The sequence below is a fragment of the Aethina tumida genome, chromosome 3 (genome assembly GCF_024364675.1).
Source record: "Aethina tumida isolate Nest 87 chromosome 3, icAetTumi1.1, whole genome shotgun sequence".
Lineage (NCBI taxonomy): Eukaryota > Metazoa > Arthropoda > Insecta > Coleoptera > Nitidulidae > Aethina > Aethina tumida.
In genome coordinates this window covers 1427870-1453430 of record NC_065437.1, presented here as the reverse complement: position 1 = coordinate 1453430, position 25561 = coordinate 1427870, and the positions used below count along the sequence as shown (strand labels likewise).

Below are 25561 nucleotides of genomic sequence, written 5' to 3'. Positions count from 1 at the left end.
CCTTAAGTAGAAAACATAAAATTTAAACGCATTTTAAAAATAATAATTATTATACATGGTCAATTAAAATATCATAAATAAATAAAGAAAACAATAAACATTTATAAAAGTTAATATATTCTCAAATTATACAATTGGCATAAAATTGTTAATAAATAATTAGTGTTTAATACTAATAAACAAACTATAACTAGTATAAATTGTAATTATTACAAATACTGGAAAAGTACATAAATTAGAACCAAGTTTATAATTAAAGGATTTACATATGTTTGTAGTTTTGTAGTATGTAAATCATTTAGTTGATTCAGTTAATCCTGTAAGAATATATTGTATAATATATTCAGGGGAAACTTATTGGTTCTAAATTATATAATACATAAAATGTATTTGAGACTAGAAAGTATTTTTATTACAGTACTAAAAATTAATATAATTAATAAATTTACATAATAATATGTAAGAAAAATGTGTGAAATTATGTATTAACTGTAAGTTTGAAGTACTGTAACAAATTTGTAAGGGAACACATCAACGTACAGATTCACAAGAAGGTTTGTCTTTTGGCATCTAGACGTAGCTTTCGTTTTGCGTCGAGTATGCCAAAAACGAGTCCAACAGCTTCGGTTCAACCAACTCTTGGGCGTCCTGGGCACTCAATATGTCGGTGCCGCAGATGTCTACGATTTTACGTAGAGTCGCCTGTAAAATAAAAACGTTCAGTTAATAAACAGCTTATTTTTCTACTGAGTAATATAGTTCAACGTTGTATACACGGTTTTAATAATATCCGAGTTTGAAGCGTATCCTGTTATAATTGATGGAGTAAAAAGCACTACATATTCCCATTCAGTTTAATTTCCCCGTAATTTATTATAGCTTTATGATGTAACCAGTAAAAGAAAATTCCTCAGCACTTTGCACCGGTTTAATGCCGCATTCAGTTATAATCGTATTTTTTACGTCCATTCGGTTATTACAGAACGATACAACACCGACCCAATAAGGAATCAACGTACCAGAGCGGCGACCAAGACGGCGTCGCTGTCGAATCGGTCCTTCTTCTCCCTGCACATGTTCACCAACTTGTCCACGCCCCCCATGCTGACAATCTGTCCGGCGACGTCCGGGTCTCCGCACAGCCTGGACAGGGCGATCATCGTCTTCTGCTGCAGCCTCCTCTCGACGTCCTCGCCGGACCTGCACGCCTGCAGGCAGTACAACAAGGCGGCCGACGTGTCCAGTTGGCTGAGGTGCCTCCTGGCCGACTCCACAGCCGACATGTTCGCTATCAAAGTGGCGACCTGCTCCAGCAAATACAACGAAGCCCCGGGTCCCCGTACTTTAACAGCCATCAAAAACACATCGATGGTACCGGCCTCCACCATGTAGATGATGCTGGTGGGGTCCATCGAGGAGAGGTTGGCTAAGGCGGCAGCACACAGGAGCAAGTTCTGGCAACACTTGGTGGCACCCGCAAACTTAGTCAACGACTCCACCAGTCGGTGGGAGTACTCGGCCAGGCCCTTGACGTTGTGGTTGTCCTCGATCCAAGGGGCGGTGACCTGGGCCAACAGAGCCACGGCCTCCGAACGTTCCGGCTCAGGCCTGGACTCCTCCTCTACCGTATCAGCAATCAGTTCCACCCCCGAGTACTTTTCGAACTGCCGTACCGCCGAGGCGTTCATGCACATCGTCGTCAGGGAGCGGAGCAGGAGACTCCTGAGGGATGAGCCCTCGCACTTCTCGCACAGGATCACCAATATGGGGATCACGTCCAGCTTTGTGAAGGTTTCGATGAGTTCTTCGTGTCGCAGGGCTATGGAAGTGATCCCTGTGGTGGTGGCTCTTAGGTCTAGGTCGGATTTGGGGCACTCGAGCTTGTCAACTAGGTCTTTGACTGCTGACGTTAGTAACTCGGACAAGACGTCCTGCCAGGAGGTGAACAACTTGGACACCAGCTTCAGGGTTTCCACCGTCTTTGGTTTTTTGATGGTGTCGTGCAGGACTAAGATGTTGGAGCTGATGTGCTGAGTGTGGCGTTTGAGGAAGTCCAAAATGTTGCCCGCCAGGCTTTGTATCAGGGGCTCCAGGTGGATTGTCTCACTAAAAATGAAGCTAATTAGTACCTTAGTTGGGGTGTTGGTGTTAAATTTACCTGTTGAGGTTTTGGTACTCAAGTTCGATGGTCCGGGCGTGCTGCAGGATGTCGCGGATGTTTTCGGTGGTGGCGGCGGCCAGTTGGGACACCTTGTGCCCCAGGTCACTCATTATCGATTTACATTGGAGGGTTGTCATGCACTCCTGTTCGTAGCTGTACTTAGCCTCCTCCATCCACTTCAGTACCGCCTTGTTGTCTGGTAAGTCAGTTTCTGTTTTTATCGGTGGTACCCTGAAAACAAAATTAATTCCAATTCAATCACGATTACACAACTCACGTTTTTGTGTGTGGAGTCCTTGAACACAATTGTAGTGGAATCAATTTTACGGTCAATTAAGCGGTGATGGTTTTAATTAGACTCACCTCTCCTCCTGGTATTTGAGATAGAGATTCAAGGGCAGCTTCTGCCTGAAGTGCCTCATGTTCGGCGCCTTGGGCGTGGACGTGTGCTTGGGGGAGTCCGGACCGAAGAGACACTCGAGCTCGCTCTCGTCATCGCTGGACAGACTGTTGAAGGAGGTGACCGCCTCATCCTCCGCGTCCAGGTCGGGCGGCGCCGATTTGTTAACGACACGGACGAAGTACTTGTCCGATTCGACGATGGGTAAACTCTGGGTTTGTAATTCGATGCTGTCGTCGCATGTGTTCGTGGTGACGTCGCCTGCATACTGATTATCCGTCGCGTTCCTCGAGGATTCCTTCGGTTTCGTGTTGAACAAGTTCCGGCTGACTTTGGGTGAATGTTTCGTGTACCTGTGCTTCTTGCTGGGCTCACTGTTGGTGCCCACCGGGAGTGGGTCTTTCTTAATTTCGGTTTTTGCCAGGCGGGTGGTGCCGTTGAGTAGTACTTTGCTGGGCGTAGTCTTTTCCTTGAAGTTGCTGGACAAGTTCTCGTCGGATTTCAGTTCTTTGAAGATCTCCTTGGGTATGCGTTTGGCTGGGGTTTCCTTCTTTTGTTGGTTTTCGGAGTTGTTGGAGCTTTCGGTGTCCGAAAACCCGGAGTCTTGGCTTCCGGGACTGGCCGAGTGTTCACGCCATTCCAGGGCCTCGCTGCCCCACCAGACTTTGCTGGGGCTCCTTTGGAACTCTCCCATGTTGTTCTGTAACGGGAATGTTTACTAAAATCAAACGTTTGACATGTTTTGAATTTGCACAGCTGCCGTATAACAGTCCCCCAGGTTTATTGAATGGTACCCTTTGAGTACCGTACTGATAAGATGCAATTTACTTTAGATTAACCAGCAAAAGTAGTCTAACTGTTTTGTTTTAATGAACTAATTTCACTATAAACATTGTACATAACTTTCTACGACACAACTCTTTGACATCTTCGTAGTGTACAATGTAATTGTTAAGTTAACATAAACATTCCATTATCATTAAACAAACACTTAGTAAAAACATGCATCTACCAGTTCAAGAACCTCACCAACTTATTTATAATGTGGGTTATTGTTATTGTTGGACCACTTAAAAATTGTATCAACTTGGGTCAACCTCTAATTAGTACCAGATGAGAAAATTGTAAAAAATTAAACTTAAATCTTTGGTGTAACTGTATTGTTTTATTTGTTTTAAATCCGGTAACGTTGTGTATTAATTACTTTTCTTAATTATTCGTGGCTTATAAACATTTACTATTGTTTACTGGTTCAGTCATGCCATTTAAAACAACAATCCGTGAAACGTTTAAAGGCGAATTAAATTAAATAAACTTACTGTTATAAAATGGAATGGTGAACACTGATCCAATAACTGAATATTTTCATAAATCTATATCGAACATTCATAAATAATTAGTCAATATTTGTTTACCATTATCATCGTCAGGTGTAGATAAACACCGGTTGTTTTAATTTAATCAGTTCTGAATCATTCGGATGACTGTGAATTTAAATAGAAATAATTAACAATAATTGGTAATTCAGTTATGGGAACAATATGCAATAATTTGATTTGAAATTTTTAACAGCTCCGTTATTTTACATACATATTATTTTTGTGGTCCGTTAACCGATGGAAACCTGTTGATATTAGGCCAAATTATTTTTTATAATTTATTTTATGGTAAACAATTATTCACTTGGTTAACTTAGTCATTAATTTCTCAGATTTTTTATAAATGTGAGCAATTAAGCACACGTGTTGAATAATTTAGTTTAACAATGTATTAACAATATTTATTTTGACGATTTAATTAACTGAATGATAGTTAATAAATAAAAAAATGTACCTGTCATTAATTTTCAATTTTTTAGATGAACAATTAACTTAATTAATCAGTAATTTAATATTAATTCACCTAATTGAATTTAATTTATATTAAAGATTAACATTTAATCAATAACCAATATAAGAAATTGTCATTTTTTTTTAAATACTCAGAAACGACAAATTATTATTTAGTAAAAGTATTAATTTTCTTAATTTAGAATTTAAATTACAAATTATTATTCAGTTACAATATTCATTGTCTAACTTTGGACTTAAATTAAGTCAGAATGAACAATAAATCAGTAACCAAAGTAAGTCATTGTCAGTTTATTGATAAATATTCAGAAATGACAAATTATTATTCAGTTACAATATCAATTTTCTTAACTTTCGACTTAAATTAAGTAAAAATTGATAATAAATCAGTAACCAAATTAAGTCATTGTCAATTTATTGTTAAATATTCAGAAATGACAAATTATTATTCAGTTACAATGTTAATTTTCTTAACTTTGGACTTATATTAAATAAAAATTAACAATAAATTAATAACCAAAGTAAGTCATTGTCAGTTTATTGTTAAATATTCAGAAATGACAAATTATTATTCAATTACAATGCTAATTTTCTTAACTTTGGATTTAAATTAAATAAAAATTAATAATAAATCAATAACCAAAGTAAGTCATTGTCAGTTTATTGTTAAATATTCAGAAATGACAAATTATTATTCAGTTACAATGTTAATTTTCTTAAATTTTGACTTAAATTAAGTAAAAAGTAACAATAAATCAGTTACCAAAGTAAGTCATTGTCAGTTTATTGTTAAATATTCAGAAATGACAAATTATTATTCAGTTACAATGTTAATTTCCTTAACTTAGGACTTAAATTAAGTAAAAATTAACAATAAATCAGTAACCAAAGTAAGTCGTTGTCAGTTTATTGTCAAATATTCAAAAATGACAAATTATTATTCAATTACAATGTTAATTTTCTTAACTTTGGACTTAAATTAAGTAAAAATTAACAATAAATCAGTAACCAAAGTAAGTCGTTGTCAGTTTATTGTCAAATATTCAAAAATGACAAATTATTATTCAATTACAATGTTAATTTTCTTAACTTTGGACTTAAATTAAGTAAAAATTAACAATAAATCAGTAACCAAAGTAAGTCGTTGTCAGTTTATTGTCAAATATTCAAAAATGACAAATTATTATTCAATTACAATGTTAATTTTCTTAACTTTGGACTTAAATTAAGTAAAAATTAACAATAAATCAGTAACCAAAGTAAGTCGTTGTCAGTTTATTGTCAAATATTCAAAAATGACAAATTATTATTCAATTACAATGTTAATTTTCTTAACTTTGGACTTAAATTAAGTAAAAATTAACAATAAATCAGTAACCAAAGTAAGTCATTGTCAGTTTATTGTCAAATATTCAAAAATGATAAATTATTATTCAATTACAATGTTAATTTTCTTAACTTTGGACTTAAATTAAGTAAAAATTAACAATAAATCAGTAACCAAAGTAAGTCGTTGTCAGTTTATTGTCAAATATTCAAAAATGACAAATTATTATTCAATTACAATGTTAATTTTCTTAACTTTGGACTTAAATTAAGTAAAAATTAACAATAAATCAGTAACCAAAGTAAGTCGTTGTCAGTTTATTGTCAAATATTCAAAAATGACAAATTATTATTTAGAAACAACATTAATTTTCTGAAATTTGGACTTAAATTAAGTAAAATTTAACAACAAATCATTAACTAAAGTAAGGCATTGTCAGTTTATTGTTGCAAATTCAATAAATTAACAATAAACTACAAATTTTCTAAGAAATTAATAATAAAAATAAGTATTTAGATGTATTTAAGCATAGATTATTATTAATTTCAACCTTATTTTTTATGTATTGATGTTAATATGTGTTTAAACTGAAGAAAAACTTACCAATCTGGCATAAACTTGTAAGTTTTTCATTTTACAACCGACAAACTTTCAAACAGCTGTACATGTAACGACATAAATACTAAAAATGAAATCGATAATCATAAAATTCTTGACTTGTGATAAATCCAACACGAATTGCTCTAAAACAATATAATATTGACAACTTGATAAAGTTGTGTAATACATCGGAATGCAAGGTAGGTATTTATTTATCAATAAACCACTTAAATGATAGTGATTTATTTATTCTTGACACGCCTAAACTAAACCATAAATATAATTAAAGTAAAGCATAAAACAAACATGATTCATTTTTTATCTGAAAGTTAATAATAAAATATTGTCTGTCTAATAATAATACTAATTTAAAAAAAAAAAGTGAAATCACATTAACATAATTATTTAAAACTGTTGAACAATTATGATATCTCGTTAGGTTCACTTTTACGATTAAATATCACTGTGAAAGAGAAATTTTAGTACACACACAAATTTATTATCTACAAACCTAAATAAAAAGTAAGATTTTGTGGCATATTACTACAAAAACAACCATAATTTTGGTATAAAATATTAAGAAGAAAGTTAGGAGGTTATGGCTGGGTGCTTCCCCGACGTTTGGGACATCCTTCCGGTCCTGTGGTCGGAGTCCGTGAACTTTCAAATGGGGTGGACGCGTGTCTGTAAAGTTTGTCTTGCTCTTAAGCACGAGCCATCGGTTAAACGTACTCACCACCCGTATCAAGAGCACCTTAATTAATGGTTCATAATCAACGCCCGTATGACTTTGTAAAATACGTTACGTTCGTGTTTAAATAAATATTTATATATAAATAATCTGCTGGTGTTTCAAAACTGATGAAAAAACACAATTATATTATGCAGTGTGGAAGGTGTGATCGAAAAATGTTGATTAGTAACAAATTGCTTCAGTGATTCAACACGAACAAACAAAAATTGTGTCAACTGCTTAGTAATTGAATCCGACAGTTGCACAACGGTCTAATTTAACACCGCGGTTATTCTTATTAGCGTAATTGCATTACAGGCACTTCAAGGCAACTGTCTACGTAAAATTCGTCGATTTTCCATCACTTCGGCCAATAACTGGATGACACAGTTACGTTTTCGCATTCCTGACGTTTATTGTAAAAATACGATTTTAATGATGATCGAAACGATTTCCAATTAATTATTAACTTAATGTTCTTGGTAAGAGTTGAAAGAAATTTAATTGTTTCTTAATAATTCGCCGGGGAAAGACATTTATTCGTCATTAGTCGAGTCAGGAGTTAATTTTGAGGTTGATTACTAATATTAAAGAAATGTTTTAAATTTTTAATAATATTGTTTGACGTTTTAACCAACTAAAATCGTCCACAAAATGGACAAAAGTGAAAACTATAGTTATAAAGGTTTCTCCATTAAAAAATTATAAAATTTATTAATAATTTCTGTGTTTATTTAGGCAAATGATATTTAAAATTGTTGTTTTTGAGTTTTTAATAAAATATTCAAGTAAAAGCTTTAAAAATTTCTTTAATATTATTAGAAAATTATGGGAGAAGATGAAATATATAAATAAAATGTTCCTCCATTAAAAAAATTATAAAATTTATTAACAATTTATAATAATTTTTATGTTTATTCATGGAAATATCATTTAAAATTGTTGTTATTGAGTTTTTAATAAAATATTCAAGAAAAAGCTTTAAAAATTCCTTTAATATTATTAGAAAATTATGGGAGAAGATAAAATATACAAATAGAATGTTCCTCCATTAAAAAAATAATAAAAATTATTAACAATTTATAATAATTTCTATGTTTATTCATGGAAATATCAGTTAAAATTGTTGTTATTGATTTTTTAATAAAATATTCAAGTAAAAGCTTTAATAATTCCCTTAATATTATTAGAAAATTGTGGGAGAAGATTAAATATACAAATAAAATGTTCTTCCATTAAAAAAATTATAAAACTTATTATCAATTTATAATAATTTCTATGTTTATTCAAGGAAATATCATTTAAAATTGTTGTTATTGAGTTTTTAATAAAATATTCAAGTAAAAGCTTTAATAATTCCCTTAATATTATTAGAAAATTGTGGGAGAATATTAAATATACAAATAAAATGTTCCTCCATTAAAAAAATTACAAAACTTATTAACAATTTATAATAATTTCTATGTTTATTCAAGAAAATATCATTTAAAATTGTTGTTATTGAGTTTTTAATAAAATATTCAAGTAAAAGCTTTAAAAATTCCTTTAATATTATTAGAAAATTATGGAAGAAGATGAAATATACTAATAAAATTTTCCTCCATTAAAAAATTATAAAATTTATTAACAATTTATAATAATTTCTATGTTTATTCACTGAAATATCATTTAAAATTGTTGTCATTGAGTTGTTAATAAAATATTCAAGTAAAAGCTGTAAAAATTCCCTTAATATTATTAGAAAATTATGGGAGAAGACTAAATATACAAATAAAACGTTTCTCTATTAAAAAAGTTACAAATTTATTAATAATTCCTATGTTTATTCATAAAAATGGCATTTAAAAAAGTTGTTATTCAGTTTTTAATAAAATATTCAAGTAAAACCTTTAAAAATTCCTTTAATTTTGTGGGAGAATATTAAATATGTATACAAATAAAATGTTTCTCCTTTAAAAAAATTACAAATTTATTAATAATTTATAATAATTTCTATGTTTATTCACAGAAATGGCATTTAAATATGTTGTTATTGAGTTTTTAATAAAATATTCAAGTAAAAGCTTTAAAAATTCTCTTAATATTATTAGAAAATTATGGGAGAAGATGAAATACAAAATGTTATATCATTAAAAATGTATAGAATGTATCACTTATTAGAGAAGTATAGTTACTACTGTCTTTTTAACAGACAATCCAATAAATATAATATTAAAAACGTCCCACATTGTGTGAAGAATATAAAAAACGTTGATAAATAAAAGAATAATCATAAAAAATATAAATTTATCACAGTTAAAAATGATCCCAGGATATGCAAAACCAAACAATAGGCATAAAGATTAAAATTCAAAATCTCAGCACACTCCGAGAAGGTATCGATTCATCCCCGGAACATCTGTAATCGGCATCTCGCACCTGGAACCACCGCGAGAACATCGGGACAGCTGCGAGAGGCTTGAGACGTTCCGATCGACGATTGTGTGTGTGTTCCTTTTTACACGCGTTCAATGGACCAGTCGAACAGTGCACAATGGGCCGATATACCCATATGCCTTGAACTGTTATAATTGACTTGTACGACGGTGTGTCGTTATTAAATCGGTGATTCGATTGAGTAATCAACGATTTTGTGTTTATGAATGTGTGGTCACATCAAAAGTATGTTCAAAACTTCCATTAGTTTTATTTCAGTTATTATCAGATTCAATCTTTGACTAATATTAGTCGTTCCAAAGTAATTGGACTGTATTTGTGCGTATTAAAATGATTTTGAAGAGGCTCTTGTGACCGTTATCAATGCAGTAATTGAACGGAAAGGAAGCTTTTAAATACTTGAAATATTAATAGACTATTAATGTTATTATTGGGCCATGTGTGTATCAAGAGACTTAATTATATATAAATATTAATTAAATATTCCTGTTCAAGACAAAATGGACGTTTATCCTTTGACTGTAGAAAGTTAGGTTAGGTTGGGTACCTCCAAACTGTTAAATGGGAAGTTTTGCCTCATCCACCACATAATCCTGATATTTGTTCATGTGCCTATCAATTATTTAAATGTTATGTGTTAAATTCTCCAAAGCTAGTTAAAACTGACGTTTATTATTTGACCGCAGTAAGTTAGGTTAGTTTGGGTAGAAGGTTGATTACCAACAGAATGAAACATATTTCTCTGCAATTTTGTTTCATTTAAATATACTGGAAGAGGAAAGAACAACATTTTAATATTTATTGCTTTAGTTTTTGCAACTAAACAAGTCTCACGTTTACATACACTCATATTATACAAAGCACAAACAAAAGGAACGTTGCATAAGTTATTAATTAACCTCTAATTGAGATTTAATAATCTGAAATCTGCAAATAATCAACGGATTTACATAAATTGAACGCCTCACAGATTAATTTTGCATTAATTAGTTCGTACTGAATCAATTTATGTGTTTCAAACAATATTCCTATCTTTAACAGTAAGAAGAGTCCGAAACACGATTAAAATTCAAAACATTGAGGCAGTGGCATATGGGAGCGTGGGACAGATGTTTCAGGGGCAAAATCATAGGGGTGTGCGCGGGTGCATTACTTTTTCCAGGCACGTGTGCCACACGTGTCCACCTGGTGTTTTTATTAGTACACAATCCACTGTGTTTTCATGTTTGTCCATTTTGTGGATGATTTTATTGTTAGTTTTTGGTCGATTTTGAAATTGGCATCCCCATTGATTTATTTGTCTATTCATTTGTTAGTTAATACATGACTTTATGACTTTATACTTTTTTCATTTGGTAAAGATAAACAATATTACTGCAAACTGTACCTGAAGCTTTTTTAAATGCTTCAATAAACTTAATAAAAAAATTTTAAATACCTTAATATACATAGAAATTATTATAAATTATTAATAAATTTTGTAACTTTTTTAATGATGGAATCTTTCCCTCAATAAATATAGAAATTATTATAAATTATTAATAAATTTTATTACTTTTTTGATGGATACTTATATCTTCTCCCATAATTTTCTAATAATATTAAGGGAATTTTTGAAGCTTTTACTTGAATAATTTATTAAAAACTCAATAACAACATTTTTAAATGCCACTTCCATGAATAAACATAGAAATTATTATAAATTGTTAATAAATTTTATAACTTTTTTAATGGAGAAACATTTTATTTGTATATTTAATCTTCTCCCATAATTTTCTAATAATATTAAAAGAATTTTTAAAGCTTTTACTTGAATAATTTATTAAAAACTCAATAACCACATTTCTAAATGCCATTTCCATTAATAAACATAGAAATTATTATAAATTAATAGTAAATTTTATAACTTTTTTAATGGAGAAACATTTTATTTGTATATTTAATTTTCTCCCATAATTTTCTAATATTATAAAGGGAATTTTTAAAGCTTTTATTTGAATAATTTATTTCAAATTCAATAACAACATTTTTAAATGCCATTTCCATGAATAAACATAGAAATTATTATAAATTATTAATAAATTTTATAATTTTTTAATGGAGAAACATTTTATTTGTATATTTAATCTTCTCCCACAATTTTCTAATAATATTAAGGGATTTTTTAAAGCTTTTTTTGAATAATTTATTAAAAACTCAATAACAACATTTTTAAACGCCATTTTCCTCAATATGCTTAGAAATTATTATAAATTGTTAGTAAATTTTATTAATATTAAATTCTATTAATATTAAATTTTAAAATTTAATAAAAATAGTTTTAGTTATTAATTAATTTTAGCTAGTTCTTATGTTAATAAACAATTTTAAAATTTATTTTTAAACATTTTTATAACAATAAGTAATTACATCATTAAAATACTCACCGCAAGTTATAAATAATCCAAGAAATCTAAATAAACAAAGGCACAAACCACACACAAAAACACTCGTACACCAAAATAATAATTAATTATTCACATCACAGTAAGTGAAACCGATGATCGCGCTCGAAATTTTGAAATGTTTGCGCTACGCTGAATCACTTCGTAGTGTTGCGATGGTTGATTCGACGACGAACCATTCACTGGTTTAGTGGGGACGGTTTGCACGGCAGCCGATTGGACGCCGTGATATATGTCACCCTGTTTCATCCCCTAACGATCGTTCAATTGTGGGGATTTAATCGTAACGGTTTATTTTGCCCTTATTATGTTGAATCTCTACTTGTTAGATCTTGATATTGTTGGTTTATTTTATTGGTTGTCTACAAATCAATTCATATTTAATTAAATAGGGTTATAAATAAAACTGGAATTTATTTTTTGTAGTTTCTTCTATAATAAAGTATAATAAATCATGAAGACTCTAAAACAATTTTGATTTTGCCTTTAATATTGTATTTAAAACATTAAACCTAAACTAACCTAACATTTATTACTATTAAATATACAAGCGTTGTCTTTTATTTTTAACCCAGAACCTGTTTTTAGGTGCACAAATGAAGAAATAAATATTTCAATAAAGCCAATAGTATTTAAATAAATTATTTATGTGTAGTGTTTCATTTATAATTTGTAACATACTATAGAAACTTCAAATACAAAATATAAGTTGGAGTAACATAATAAATGAAGGTTTATTTTTTCTATTTTCCTCCACAATAAAATATAATGAAAAATAAAGTCTCCTAAATATTTTTTATTCTGTCTTTAATACTGTATTTAAAACATTAAACCTAAAGTAACCTAACATTTATTACTATTAAATATACAAGTGTTGTCTTTTATTTATAACCCAGAACCTGTTTTTAGGTGCACAAATGAAGAAATAAATATTTCAATAAAGCCAATAGTATTTAAATAAATTATTTATGTGTAGTGTTTCATTTATAATTTGTAACATACTATACAAACTTCAAATACAAAATATAAGTTGGAGTAACAAAATAAATGAAGGTTTATTCTTTCTACTTTCCTCGACAATAAAATATAATGAAAAATAAAGTCTCCGAAATATTTTTGATTCTGTGTTTAATACTGTATTTAAAACATTTAACCTAAACTAACCTAACATTTATTACTATTAAATATACAAGTGTTGTCTTTTATTTATAACCTGGAACTTGTTTTTACATGCACAAATAAAGAAGTAAGTATTTTAATAAACCTGATGGTGTTTAACTAAATTATTGATGTGTTGCCTTTCATTTATAATTTATGACACTTAACCTAATCTAACCTAACATTTATTACTATTAAATATAGTATAATTTATAATTAGGAACATGTTATTACATTAATTAATTAATTGTTACCGAATAAAACTTAAATAAAGAAGTAATTAATTAAGTTTTATATATAATTTATACATGTATGAATATTAATTATTTTTATTAGTTTATATATGATATAACAGATTGAATTTCATAAAAACTCACTTAATTCGAAAGTGATCGACAAGATTTCCAGATGACTGCATATGCTATTCGACATTAACTTCTGGCATGTTGCAGATAAATCAAACATTTTTTCGGCCTTCGACACGTTTTTTTTTATTATAATAATTTGTGATTGAATAGTGATACGACTTATTAATTATCCGTTTGATGTTTTTTTATATACGGGATGGCATAACATAAATTAAAAGTAAATAAACTTACGTAACTGTAATAAAAAATAATAATGTAATATAATCGAATGTTATTTGATGTTTTCAGTTCCTCAAGAAAACGTTGCAGATAAAAAACGTGAGCAAACTGTTAATTATCAGAGGCTACGTGCCATTTTAAAACCCGATTTGTTATCAGCGAAGAAGACACTGATAAATGGGTAAAACATTCCTAAACAATGAAATTTACATTGGTTTTTGTTGCTAGACAAGATAATATTAACAAATATTCAACAATAACTTTTCTAGTGCTGCAGGAAGAAACACACAACTATTAAACATTTAGTTATCTCCACATATAGATAAAATAACATACATTTTAATCTGTAATTGAATACTATAATTTAGAGAGGATGTGTAACGTCAGTATAAATAACACCATAAATATTGCAAACTAAAACAACAAGATTACTTCCATACACACTGCATAATAAGCAGTTCCCATGGGATATATAACTATTAATAAATTCCAGGAAAACTGTAATTTTAGCCGGATTTTAATTGGTTATTTGGAATCACTAATTTATAATCTGTCGATAAAGTACATTATCCTACTTGTTCTGCTCATTTAATATGAGAGTTTTTGTGTAGGTAAACATTATAATTATTTTTACCCACTTTAAAAACAACTATGTGGTTGTAGATCTATTTTATAATGATAAATAAACAAAATTATCCTGAAACATTTTTGATTTTGTCTTTAATATTGAATTTAAAACTTTTAACCTAAACTAACCTAACATTTTGTCTTTAATATTGTATTTAAAACTTTTAACCTAAACTAACCTAACATTTTGTCTTTAATATTGTATTATTGTAACATTTATTTAGTAACTATGATTATTTTAAAAAACTGTTCACCATCATTAGTTTTGCCCACTTAAATTAGCTGTAAAAATAACTGTGCGATTGTAGATCGATTTTATAACATCCAATTTATTACGTAGATTAATTTATTGTGCAGCAAATGGACGTGTCAAAAACGTATTCGGCATGAATGAATGTCACTTTCTTTTTTCACCGACCTTTGAATGCTGAATGGATTTGGATTAATCATTTCGTATTACGCGGAAATCGTACAGCTTTAAAGTGACGCAGAAGAATCTGAATCACGACGCATTCAAGGTAAAAAAATAAATTGTGCTGCCATGACGAACCAATGTCTTCCTAGTAAAAATTGCTCTTTTAAGTAAACTGTTTTAATTAACTGACTTATTATATTAAATAAGTAAAAATAAATAGACTATGAACAGTTTTATAACTGTAATTCGACCATTGGCACAATTGATTGTCGTAAATAAATTAATTTTACGTTGAGCACATGTTTTTATTGGTATCATGGACAAAAGAGCGTAAACGAAGGTAATTCGTGGTCGAGCATGAAATTCCATCCCAAACAAGTTCCATTTCGTTTTCCTTTGTCGACTGTAACTTTATCTAGCAAACTTAAAACAGATTAATTAATCTTTTATAATAATTAAATAGTTAAACGTCAAAGATTTGAGTTACATTGCTCGTAAAGTTTTATTTTAAACTCTATGCTATAACTTATGCAGTTATGGTGATTCGTTTATGTATAAAACACAAAAATAATATTAACAACAATACAATTCTTGTTTTTATACAGACGAACAAGTATTTTTTGAAACTGAAGAATTGGCAATGTTCGGGAACTTTGTTTGGAGTTATTTCACTGGCTAGAGGCACGCCTCAACTCTCCCATTAAAAGAATAGCCCGGCCTTAATGCGCAAATGTTCGAACCAATCAAAAACCTAAGATTTACTTATGGCGCGAAAAGCCACATTTAAAAGAGCGCACATTGAAATTGAATATAATACAGTTATTTATCGAATTTACGACATATTATTGTTCTATTTTAATTTAAATATTAAAGTTTTATATTATTTTAAATAATAAAAACCTAAAATATGCGCCGCTGATTTAATGAGCACCGCTTAATTACTTGATCTCGATTAATATTTTTAAAGTATGCAACCAAGGATGCGTCTAAAAATAAATTAACGAGCGTTCCACGGAAAATTATTGATTATTTTGAGGAAACGGCGTTCGATATTCCGCTGTGGCACACATATTCTTGACCGTTTTCAAACCTTGAACCTCACCATGCTGCTCATTTAATAATTAATGATATTACTTTTCATTTCGATTATAAAATGGGTTGGTTGAGCGTTCTGCTTTTAATATTTATTAATTCGTTTATTGCAGGTGAGTGGGCAAATATTTAATGTTTACATGTAAGTTTTTTTAAATTTAACAAGTCTAATTCCTATTTTTAGTCGTTGGCATTGATTGTTTTAAGTGTATATCAATTAATAACGACTATCAAGCTTGCGAGGATCCTTTTCATAACAACTATACGACTGATATTTTTCAATCACCTTGTATGGGTGGAAGGAAAGGACGGGACGGTTTGTTTCCAGCAACTTCTTGTATTAAAATAACAGGAGTATTTGGTATGTAAATAAAACAATCCATTTTTTACACTTTTATTCATTAAAATAGTAATTAAACAACCGTTGAAGGGTAAAAACCGACAATTAAACAGTTTTATATTAAATTCCAACGAATGTTTTGTGCACCTATTCGTTTCGTAAGTAAATTTTGAATGTTCCTATTTGGTGCCGACATCTGCGCATGCGCAGATTGTTTCAAAATTGTAAGGGAGGTGTGGCTTGTCTTTGGCCAATGAGGTAACTCGTTCCCGAACATTGCCGATACTTCAGTTTCAAATACTATTTGATTGTGTGTATTAAACAACTGATAATTCGAATTGTATATTGTTAATCATGCCCAAATATAAATAAAATACTGTTTTTGTTTTATATATAATTATATTTTAGATGACAATCAAGATACAATAACTCTTAGGGGGTGTGCCTTAGACAGTGGAACGTTAACAACCGACACAGAAATAGTCAGAATGTCGCATTGTGGTGGATTTTTCTATGGAGACAGGTGGACAAAATAATATTCCCTTATATCCAAGTATAAAAATGTTTTTCACGTTGTTGTAGATACGTCAGAGGCTGCGTACAAAGCTGCGACGACGCAGACGCCTGCAATAAAGGCTCAGCAATGAGTTTTCCAGCAATAACTTTCTTCATCTGTACAATAATAAGTCTCTTGTGTTAGATTTAATTATACACATTTTATAATACAACTCAAGATACAAATAAGTAAAAATATAAATACTTAACTAAAATGCAATCGAAACGTAAATGGATAAAATTTATAAAATAAACTATGAACTATTGTATTTGGGTTTTGTTTCTTGATCAGTCACTGTTCGTACGTAAATTGCGTTCTCCGGAAGCGGGTTCGGAGGATTGTCTTCTTCTAAGAAATATGAGCAGGCAATAGCCAGCACAGAACCTACAACAACAACAACAACAACAAGATTAGATTTGTAAAATGCCCACAGTAAACACCATACCATTATGACTAAAACTAAGGGACGTGATGGAAGTTGAGTACTGATGAAACTGGCACAACCTCTTCTTGTTGAAGCCGTCCCACACGTTGACGTACCCGTCCGAGCCCCCAGTGGCGAACGTGTTGTGAATGGGGTGAAAACTAAAACCGAATAAACAATTAAAACACTAACCCACCCAACATGTATTAATTTCACCCACCTAATGGCGTTAACTGGGTATATTTTCTCAGTCCCATCCTCCTTAATCCTGTGGCACTTGAAGGCGTACTTCTTCTTTTGTATTTCTGGACTCGTGTCCAGGTATTCGACGGCCACCCTCCCCTCGATGCTGCTGAGCACAAAGCCCTGCTTGTTGGGGAAACACCTGATGGCCCTGGTCTGGTATTTGAGCGAGGACTCGCGTTTTTGCAAGGCGTAGGTCATGTTCCGTATGTCCCACACTAATATTTTGCGACCCGCAGTCCCGACCACCAGTTTTTCACCGCACACACTCATGGCATAGACTTTGTCGCCTTGGTTGTAGTTGCCGTTGCACATCGGCGTTCGCGGGTCCCACAGCTTTATATGGTGGTCCCAGCTGCCCGTCAGTATGCCGTTCACGTCGCTGCAGTACTCCACACATTTAATTGCGTCGTTGTGGCTTCCGATGGTGCTCTCTGGGGGGTAAAAACATGTCAGTCAGTAACTAAAGTAAACAAGTGACTTATAATTAATTAACCTGTGGTTGTGTTAAAGTCGAACGTCCTGAGCTTACTGTCCAGGCCCCCCGAGTATGAATGAACGGCGTCCTAAAACCACATAAACATTGTAGTTACTTCATCGTACCAACACAACTCACACTTACAGTGAAACAGCAGTCCAAAACGGGCGCGTCCAGGTGGTACTTGTGCCGCAAATTGTTGGCGGTAACGTCGTACAATCGTACGTAGCCGTCCCAGGCGCCCACCAACAAAAACTGGTTGCTGTTGGGGCCGAACTTGACGGACGAGACGGCGTCCTCGGGCGCCGACTTTAGTTTGTATTCGGTTTGAGATTTCATCGTGTGGCTTTGAGACGGTTTAATTATGAGGTTCCATAGAAAAACGGAAAGTTTAAATTAATTGTTCTGTTGTGTTAATAGGTTATGTTAGGCTAATTGCAGTGTTGCAAACGGTCGGCAGGTTTGAATACAATGTTTGGAGACTTCGGTGTGATGTTAGTTGCATAGATCCATATTACTTGCTACCTTTATTTATTTATGTTAATGTTGTTTAATTTTTGCTGTTAATATGTTGAAAACTAACGTAATTTGCTACTTTTTCGTCTATTTGTACTACTGTTGTTGGGATCAAAGTTATAAACTGTATCAAAGGTAAGATAATAATAAAAATAATTAAACACATAACCTATAAAATTGTGGAGTAATTTAAGTTAAACTTGATATTTGATATTTAAAAAATTGATATATATTTAAATAAATAAATAAATTTGAAATAACAACAACGAGCTAAATTTGAATGTGTTTCCAAAGGACATGATCAAAATATTTACACTATTTAATAGTCATTTAAATTCGGTGGAATGAAAATATTCTGCTTAAAGTCTTCATAAACTTGCTTAGGTAAGTTGAATGAACGCTAAAAGATAGAATGAGAGTTTCTATATGTCTTGCACTCATTTATTGTTAATTTAATACATTTTACATAGCATTTAATTATAAATCTAGGCAAAAACTGAAGTTTATTTGGTGTTCATAGCTAAAACTGACTGATATGTAAAAAATACAAGTCAATACTTCAATAGTGGCGATATAAAGAGTACAAAAATTTATAAGACACTTCACAGACTTCATTTATTATAGTACTTTTCAAAATTCATGGTTTTATAACTAACAAAAGTGTGACAAAAATAATAAAAATATAATAATAAAATGTAATCACATTTGTCCTACACTAGAACCGAATTTACTCTTTGTAACACTGCTTTGACACATGTAATTTCAGTTTGGTAATTTAGAAGAATATGGCACGTTTAAATATAAAAATACATAAAGGATAAATGTAAAAATATATTTGTATACAAACTAAATAGCCAATTTCATAATAAATATAAAAACATTTTAAATATCACAAAACTGTAGTTTTGCTGCGAGTTTTCTTTGGTGCTCATTCAATTACATCACTTACACATCTTGTGGTGTGTCCGGAACGTAATTAAAGCAATTCAGTGTTAGATAATTGAGGTAAATGCCTGCACATTTACCTTACGTGTTCAATATTTAAAAAATAAAAAGGTGAGCAATGTTTCTTGTTTTAAACAGTGGCTAAAATCATCACCGATTAAAATTTAAACAACAACAGTACAAAAAATGTTCCAACAAGTTTCGATTGCTTGATACAGTTAGGCCCTTACAAATTAATACTGTTTAATGGGCACTAACTCCGACAGATTGCCGGATTCTTCAGGGACTCTTTGAGGAATTTGTTGTTTTCGTGGAATGTGGTCGTCATCACGTCCCTGACTTGGTCCATCAGTTTGTCTATGTCATTGACGGTCAGGCCTTTGGTTTCGATCTGCGGTAATGCGTTTATAATCACTTTACCTGAAACCAAGAAAAAAACCATTAGATTGTGCCATACATGTGAGCAATGACGTCGTTACCGTGGTCGAACCTCTTCGCTGGCTTGTTTAAGAAGTAATACTGACTGTAAACCACCGGTACGATGGGTAGTTGGGACGTTATGGCCAGGTGAAAGGCCCCCTTTTTAAAAGGGTGGATTTCACCTGTGTTCCTCCTAGTTCCTTCAGGAAATATCCATAATTTGGTCTGAAATACATTTAATATTTCATCGAATTAATAATCAATATTCCATTACAAGCAAAATAAAAGATAAATAAATTATTAAGTCAGGCATTAACCCAATTTTTTACGGTCTTACGTCAAAATCAATCATTTTTATCTGACTAATCAAAGCACAAGTTAAACAAATAACGTTAATTCAAATGAAAACTACACGTTGAACATGTGCAACAAATCGGAACACTTGTTTTATGCCGTTAATTGAAAGATGTATCTACACAGGATGTGCTTAATAATGGTTGTCAGCCTTCTTTGTTTAAATCACTGTTAATTGTATAATCTTCCACCCCCTTCAATGTTTTTTTAAAAAGTGCCTGGGTGGATAAGATTTATCTATAAGGCACCTTTTGGGAGTTGATTGCTGCATTCCTTGGTTGGTGGTCTGCCAAACACTATTTTGGAACGGTTATTTAAAGCAAAATCATTAAATGAATTACGTCTAATTTTATTCAAGTTCAATACTCATTATCACATTAATGATTGGAGCTTTGTTACATGCAACACATAATTAATTGTTGATTAATTGTGTTTAAACTGTGATATTGATTTTATTATTAATATTTTTTTGACGACTAATGTTTTATTGTTCATAACTTCTTGTGTTTACACTGTGAGTCGACAAAACGTGTTATCTCGTGCGACATTCTAGACCAGATTCGCCGTGGGTTGGTCAACATAGATAAAAATCAATGTCGGCAAACAATAAAATCGTTTTTTAAAACCCTGAATAAAACATCAATCAGGTGACCCACTCACATTGGTCTGTTTGATCCCCTCGGCCGCCTCGTTCATGACGGACTTCGCCTTGTCCTTTTGCACCCTCGGAATGAAGATGAGGCCGCACAGCCAGGCGGCCAGGCCGAAGGGCCACATGTAGAAGAGCTCCCGCTTGGCTATTACGGTGCACTTGTTCATGTGGGGCCACAGCTCGAACATGCCTGAAATAAAATAAATAAACATTGATTTTGTTATGTAGAAATGTTTATGTAAGTTTTATTTTAGCACCTTGGGGAAAATATTTTGGTTAATCCATCAATCATCAACTTATATTTGTCTGGATTTAGCTGCTCCCTTTTTTTGGTAATTTGTCAATTAATGTTATTAAAAACATGGAAAAATATTAAAGAAGATATTGACAATTTAAAACTGGATTGATTAATTTCAAACGTAAAAATATATTTATACAAATTTATTACTATTGATTAAGTTTATGATAAAAATTCAACAGGTAAATATAAATCGTGTTCAAGATTAAATTACAAAGTACAAAATAGAATAAATACACAAAAATCAAAACTATTAGAAATTAATTGATTCGATTTGATTTAAATCATTTTTCAGTATTTGAATTCCTTGAAAAAATATTCATACATATTTATTTTATATTTCATACTTTATACTTTATACTTTATACTTTATACTTTATACTTTATACTTTATACTTTATACTTTATACTTTATACTTTATACTTTATACTTTATACTTTATACTTTATACTTTATACTTTATACTTTATACTTTATACTTTATACTTTATACTTTATACTTTATACTTTATATTTTATACCCTTAAAAATTAAATTATTGTTTTACTGAAGCTGCCACTGCACATTTTAACTGTTCTAATTATAAATATTTATTATTAAATTTTGGCACAATATTTTAACTTTCATTAACTACGAAAATAATTATTCTCTGTGGCTATTATCTAATTTGAAACGTTAGTTTTGTTAAATTTCCTCCAGAACTTCGACCATTTATGTTTATAAATCAGTACAAAGTTATACCTTGGCCTGGTATTAATGAAATGTCCACATTAAAGCATTGGACAAAGTACACAAAATAAATTATTAATGTGTAAATACTGAAGGAAAAATATACTTCAACTTTTAACCGTTTCAAAAGGGTGATTATTATTAGTAATTGATATTTATACTTCATAACGTTGTTGACCATTTAATTGTTATATTCTTTTGTTTTAATTTATTAAATTAATGACAAGTAATCAGATGAATCGTGTTCTAGATTAAATTAATGACATCGAAAAGTACAAAGTTGAACATAATAGACAAAATTCAAAATTATTAGAATTTAGTTGGTCTAAATTTAAGTTTTAACCATTACATTTTATTTCAATCATTTTACTGACTTTCAAAAATTGTTACAATTAAAAATATATATAATTTTGTGTATAATTTTATACTAAATGTCTTATTTATATTCTTAAATAAAAATATTTTGATCTTATGTTTGTAAATTAAAATTAAATCTCATGTTTGTAAATTAAAATTAAATGTCATGTTTGTATATTAAAATTAAATCTCATGTCGTTCTAATTTGTGTAATTAATTAATTGACGAAATATTTATCAAAATAATAAATAAATTAGCTTGAAAAAAATATACAAATTTAGGACCTTTAAAAATTAAATTATTATTTGATTTAATCTGCCACAAAGAATTTTATAGTATAATTTATTAAATTAACGACAAGCAATCAAAAAATAAATCGTGTCCCAGATTAAACGATATCGAAAAGTGCAAAGTTGAACAAAAATAAACTTAAACCACTACAACTATAATTAGAATAATTTTTGCTTATTAGAATTTAATATCAGATTGAATTCAAGTACAAAATCTGAAATTTTGAAGTGTTTATTACAAACAATGAACAATACTTTTTGTTTCGACACTGTTGTAACACACGACAATTTTTGCCAAGCTAAAATTTCTTAATTGTGCCAATTTACGTAATTAATGGCTGGTAAACATAAAAAATTATCAAGAAATTTTAGGTAAAATAGCAATTTGTGTGTATTACCTTGAAACGTCATATTTATACATATTTAAACTAAGAAAGTCAATAAAAATTACTTTTATAGTAATTTTTGCTGATAATTCCCTAACAATCAAACGTGGCTCTTTTGTTTTGCTCATTAAATTGATAAAATTGACAAATAAATGTAGTGAAGTAAATAGTATTTAAGATTAAGCTGATAATTTTATCCCATTTTATCATAAACCCCAAGTTATTATTATTTGTTTAGATTTTAACTGGGTTATATTACGTAAATACGTAATTTTTATAGTTTTTGCTTTAGTGTTTTTAATAACTTGAGATTAGATTAGTTGAAAACTAAATTTACATGAAATTAAAACTGTTAAAAAATCAATAAATGATAATTTCAATGTATTGAGTTACTTTTCTGTGACTGTCACTGAATATTTTATCATTCTAAGCATGCACATTAATTATTTAACAGGGACTGTTTATACAGTTTTTTACTTTCACTCACTACAATGATAATAATCATCTATCAGCTTTAAATCTTTAAAATTAACCATTAATCTGACGAGATATCTACATATTATAATAGATTAGGTATTTATAGTATGCTCCAATTACTCACAAAAATTAAGTGATTAAATATTAATTAAATTTAAAACATATTTCGACCTTTAACTTTTTCAAGTAGGTAATTAAAATATAATATATCCGAAAGTTTTTAAACAAATTGAATACTCTATGATTATTGTTATTCATTAAGTTTCAAGAATTTAATTAAGAAACAAATTTTTCTTATTAAAATACCTCCAGATCTTATTTTTTATTGCGTTTCAAACAATACTCTGTGAAAATAAATGTTTGTTCTGTTATAAAAATATTATGATCTTATCAATAAACAAATTTATTTGAATTTTTTCCTTTATTTACCTGTTTAAAGTTAAGGAAACAAAATAACTTTATGTAATTATTAAAGGTACCATCAAATTTTGAACATAATTATGGTAATTAGATACTTTTTGGCTTTTAAAGTAATTGAATCCTTAAAAATGATAAAGAAACCACAAAATTTTGAACATAATTATGGTAATTAGATAATTTGTGGCTTTCAGAGTAATTGAATCCTAAAAAATGATGAAGGAACATGAATTTGTTATTGAATATTACAAATAATTGTGAAAATTATTAATTATTTTCTGTTGTTTTTACTTTCACTGGCCATTGTGACAATAATCATGTGTCACCTTAAAATGTTTAAAATTACATTAACAATTTTATCCATTAACTAAATTAAATATTCTAATTGATTATATACTTAAAAAATGCACCAAATACACATAAAAAATTAATGATTAGACTCTAATTAAATTTAAAACATATTTCGACCTTATTTTCCTTATTAAAATACCTTCAGTCTTATTTTTTATCGTCTTTCAAACAATATTTTGTGTAAATATATGATTGTTATGTTATATTAAAGTTAAAGTTAAAATACAAAGTAACTTTTATGTAATTATTAAAAGTACCACCAAATTTTGAACATAATTGTGATAATTAGATAATTTTTCTATTGAAAACTAATTGCACCCTTAAAAATGATGAAAGTAAATTAATATACCATTGAATATTTATAAAAATTATTGTTAAATTTATGATAATTTGTCATATTTATATTTTATTATTAATATTTAAATGCTCTAGTTCAACTTTTAACATTTTAAACTGGGTAATTATATATTATCTAACTTAAAGTTTCTGTAGATTATTAGTTATTAGTTATTTAACATTGAAACTTGTTAATATTTCCCTTCCACACACATTTCTCAACAGTGCAACAATTATTCTAGGACAAATAGTTGTTTTTTCTTTGTATTTGATAATTTCCAGATTAGGAAATGCCCAAGAGATTAAATTTAGATCTTTTATTGGTGGTTTCCTTTGTCTCACTCAACGTCATTGTTATAATGTGCCTACACTCACCCAAAATATCCAGTGAGCTTTGGTGATTTGCCACGATAACGCAGGACTGATCCTTTTCCAAGTTCTCCTGTCCCTTGAGAATCCATCGTATGCCAATTAACGTAGAACAGATGCGACAAAAGGTTGACGCCAGCCTAACAACAACAAACCATCAATAACTCGACTAACCCCTACGACAGCCGACTTACAATAAATTCTTCACATCCTTGGGCCGAAAGCAAAACACCGGTATGAGTATGACCGAATTGACCATCGTAATCCCATAATAAAGGAAAAATTTCAAATGGTACCTAAATACATGGCTGGACTCGTACAAGAACGGCAATATTAAAATGCAGACGGCGAAGAAGATCTCCGTGTACGTTCCGGTCATGTTACAACACGCCCGCACACGACTTTTAGGTGACTGAAGGAAAATCGATTTATGGGCCCGTATAAACACATCGTATCTGTTAGTTTGCGCGTGCCATTTTGTTTGTTCAAAGGCGCGGGCTTCTGACAAATTCGAATTGATGGCGAAACGCGCCTTACGCCGGTTTTACGAATTTTATTTGTCTCGACTTGTGTGCCGTAAATTTTAACCATCCATTACTTAATAACGTTTAAATTTGATTTAATAACGATGTTTTGTGACTTTTATTATTGGCGTAATGTTGGTTGCATACCATAACATTACTTTACTATTAGTTTTTATTGTTTAAAACGAAATAAATTACATAGATACATTTAATTTTGTAATTATAATTATGTTTATTATAATACACATACTTAACAACATTTAAATTT

At 30.1% G+C, this 25561-nt stretch overlaps 4 protein-coding genes across 6 annotated transcripts; 1 reads left to right on the top strand and 3 right to left on the bottom strand.

Moving 5' to 3' along the window:
* On the bottom strand, nucleotides 1-12070 carry LOC109608181 (protein inscuteable homolog). 2 transcript variants are annotated; one of them, XM_049965183.1, is made up of 5 exons: nucleotides 11934-12070; nucleotides 2525-3261; nucleotides 2159-2392; nucleotides 1020-2106; nucleotides 1-702 (listed from the first exon to the last, which is right to left on the bottom strand). In XM_049965183.1, exons 2-5 carry the CDS (start codon nucleotides 3253-3255, stop codon nucleotides 571-573), a joined length of 2184 nt encoding a protein of 727 aa, XP_049821140.1. In that variant the 5' UTR covers nucleotides 3256-3261; nucleotides 11934-12070; the 3' UTR covers nucleotides 1-570. The 2 variants fall into 2 exon arrangements, with proteins under 2 accessions (XP_049821140.1, XP_049821139.1); XM_049965182.1 differs by lacking the exon at nucleotides 11934-12070 and adding an exon at nucleotides 6342-6437.
* A 2517-nt stretch (nucleotides 12071-14587) lies between these two features.
* Nucleotides 14588-16994, top strand: LOC109605669 (uncharacterized). 2 transcript variants are annotated; one of them, XM_020022265.2, is made up of 4 exons: nucleotides 15792-15943; nucleotides 16015-16191; nucleotides 16579-16693; nucleotides 16753-16994. In XM_020022265.2, the coding sequence occupies exons 1-4, from the start codon at nucleotides 15892-15894 to the stop codon at nucleotides 16868-16870; spliced, it is 462 nt and encodes a 153-aa protein (XP_019877824.1). In that variant the 5' UTR covers nucleotides 15792-15891; the 3' UTR covers nucleotides 16871-16994. The 2 variants fall into 2 exon arrangements, 1 of the variants encoding a protein (XP_019877824.1); XR_002191995.2 differs by lacking the exons at nucleotides 15792-15943; nucleotides 16015-16191 and adding an exon at nucleotides 14588-14841 and having other exon boundaries at nucleotides 16579-16994.
* LOC109605668 (mitotic checkpoint protein BUB3) lies at nucleotides 16707-18328 on the bottom strand. The gene is made up of 5 exons (XM_020022264.2): nucleotides 18016-18328; nucleotides 17890-17959; nucleotides 17371-17827; nucleotides 17172-17311; nucleotides 16707-17110 (listed from the first exon to the last, which is right to left on the bottom strand). Exons 1-5 carry the CDS (start codon nucleotides 18208-18210, stop codon nucleotides 16980-16982), a joined length of 993 nt encoding a protein of 330 aa, XP_019877823.1. The 5' UTR covers nucleotides 18211-18328; the 3' UTR covers nucleotides 16707-16979.
* Nucleotides 18329-18814: 486 nt separating this feature from the next.
* On the bottom strand, nucleotides 18815-25466 carry LOC109605670 (1-acyl-sn-glycerol-3-phosphate acyltransferase alpha). Its single transcript, XM_020022266.2, has 5 exons — nucleotides 24964-25466; nucleotides 24776-24909; nucleotides 20767-20948; nucleotides 19812-19977; nucleotides 18815-19752 (listed from the first exon to the last, which is right to left on the bottom strand). Exons 1-5 carry the CDS (start codon nucleotides 25146-25148, stop codon nucleotides 19586-19588), a joined length of 834 nt encoding a protein of 277 aa, XP_019877825.1. The 5' UTR covers nucleotides 25149-25466; the 3' UTR covers nucleotides 18815-19585.
* Nucleotides 25467-25561: the final 95 nt, after the last annotated feature.

Bases quoted from the DNA above. Each gene is read 5' to 3' on its own strand.
- LOC109605670 (XM_020022266.2), bottom strand. From the start codon at position 25,148: ATGACCGGAACGTACACGGAGATCTTCTTCGCCGTCTGCATTTTAATA. The intron at 20,949-24,775 runs GTGAGTGTAGGC...ATTTTATTTCAG, and splicing joins AAGCTCACTGGATATTTTGG to GCATGTTCGAGCTGTGGCCC. The intron at 19,978-20,766 runs GTGAGTGGGTCA...AATGTATTTCAG, and splicing joins AGGGGATCAAACAGACCAAT to ACCAAATTATGGATATTTCC.
- LOC109605669 (XM_020022265.2), top strand. From the start codon at position 15,892: ATGGGTTGGTTGAGCGTTCTGCTTTTAATATTTATTAATTCGTTTATT. The intron at 15,944-16,014 runs GTGAGTGGGCAA...TCCTATTTTTAG, and splicing joins TATTAATTCGTTTATTGCAG to TCGTTGGCATTGATTGTTTT. The intron at 16,192-16,578 runs GTATGTAAATAA...ATTATATTTTAG, and splicing joins TAAAATAACAGGAGTATTTG to ATGACAATCAAGATACAATA.
- LOC109608181 (XM_049965182.1), bottom strand. From the start codon at position 6,371: ATGAAAAACTTACAAGTTTATGCCAGATTG. The intron at 3,262-6,341 runs GTAAGTTTTTCT...TTCCCGTTACAG, and splicing joins TACAAGTTTATGCCAGATTG to AACAACATGGGAGAGTTCCA. The intron at 703-1,019 runs GTACGTTGATTC...TTTATTTTACAG, and splicing joins CCGTCTTGGTCGCCGCTCTG to GCGACTCTACGTAAAATCGT.
- LOC109605668 (XM_020022264.2), bottom strand. From the start codon at position 18,210: ATGAAATCTCAAACCGAATACAAACTAAAGTCGGCGCCCGAGGACGCC. The intron at 17,828-17,889 runs GTTAATTAATTA...TTTACCCCCCAG, and splicing joins CGACTTTAACACAACCACAG to AGAGCACCATCGGAAGCCAC. The intron at 17,111-17,171 runs GTATGGTGTTTA...TTGTTGTTGTAG, and splicing joins CCTTAGTTTTAGTCATAATG to GTTCTGTGCTGGCTATTGCC.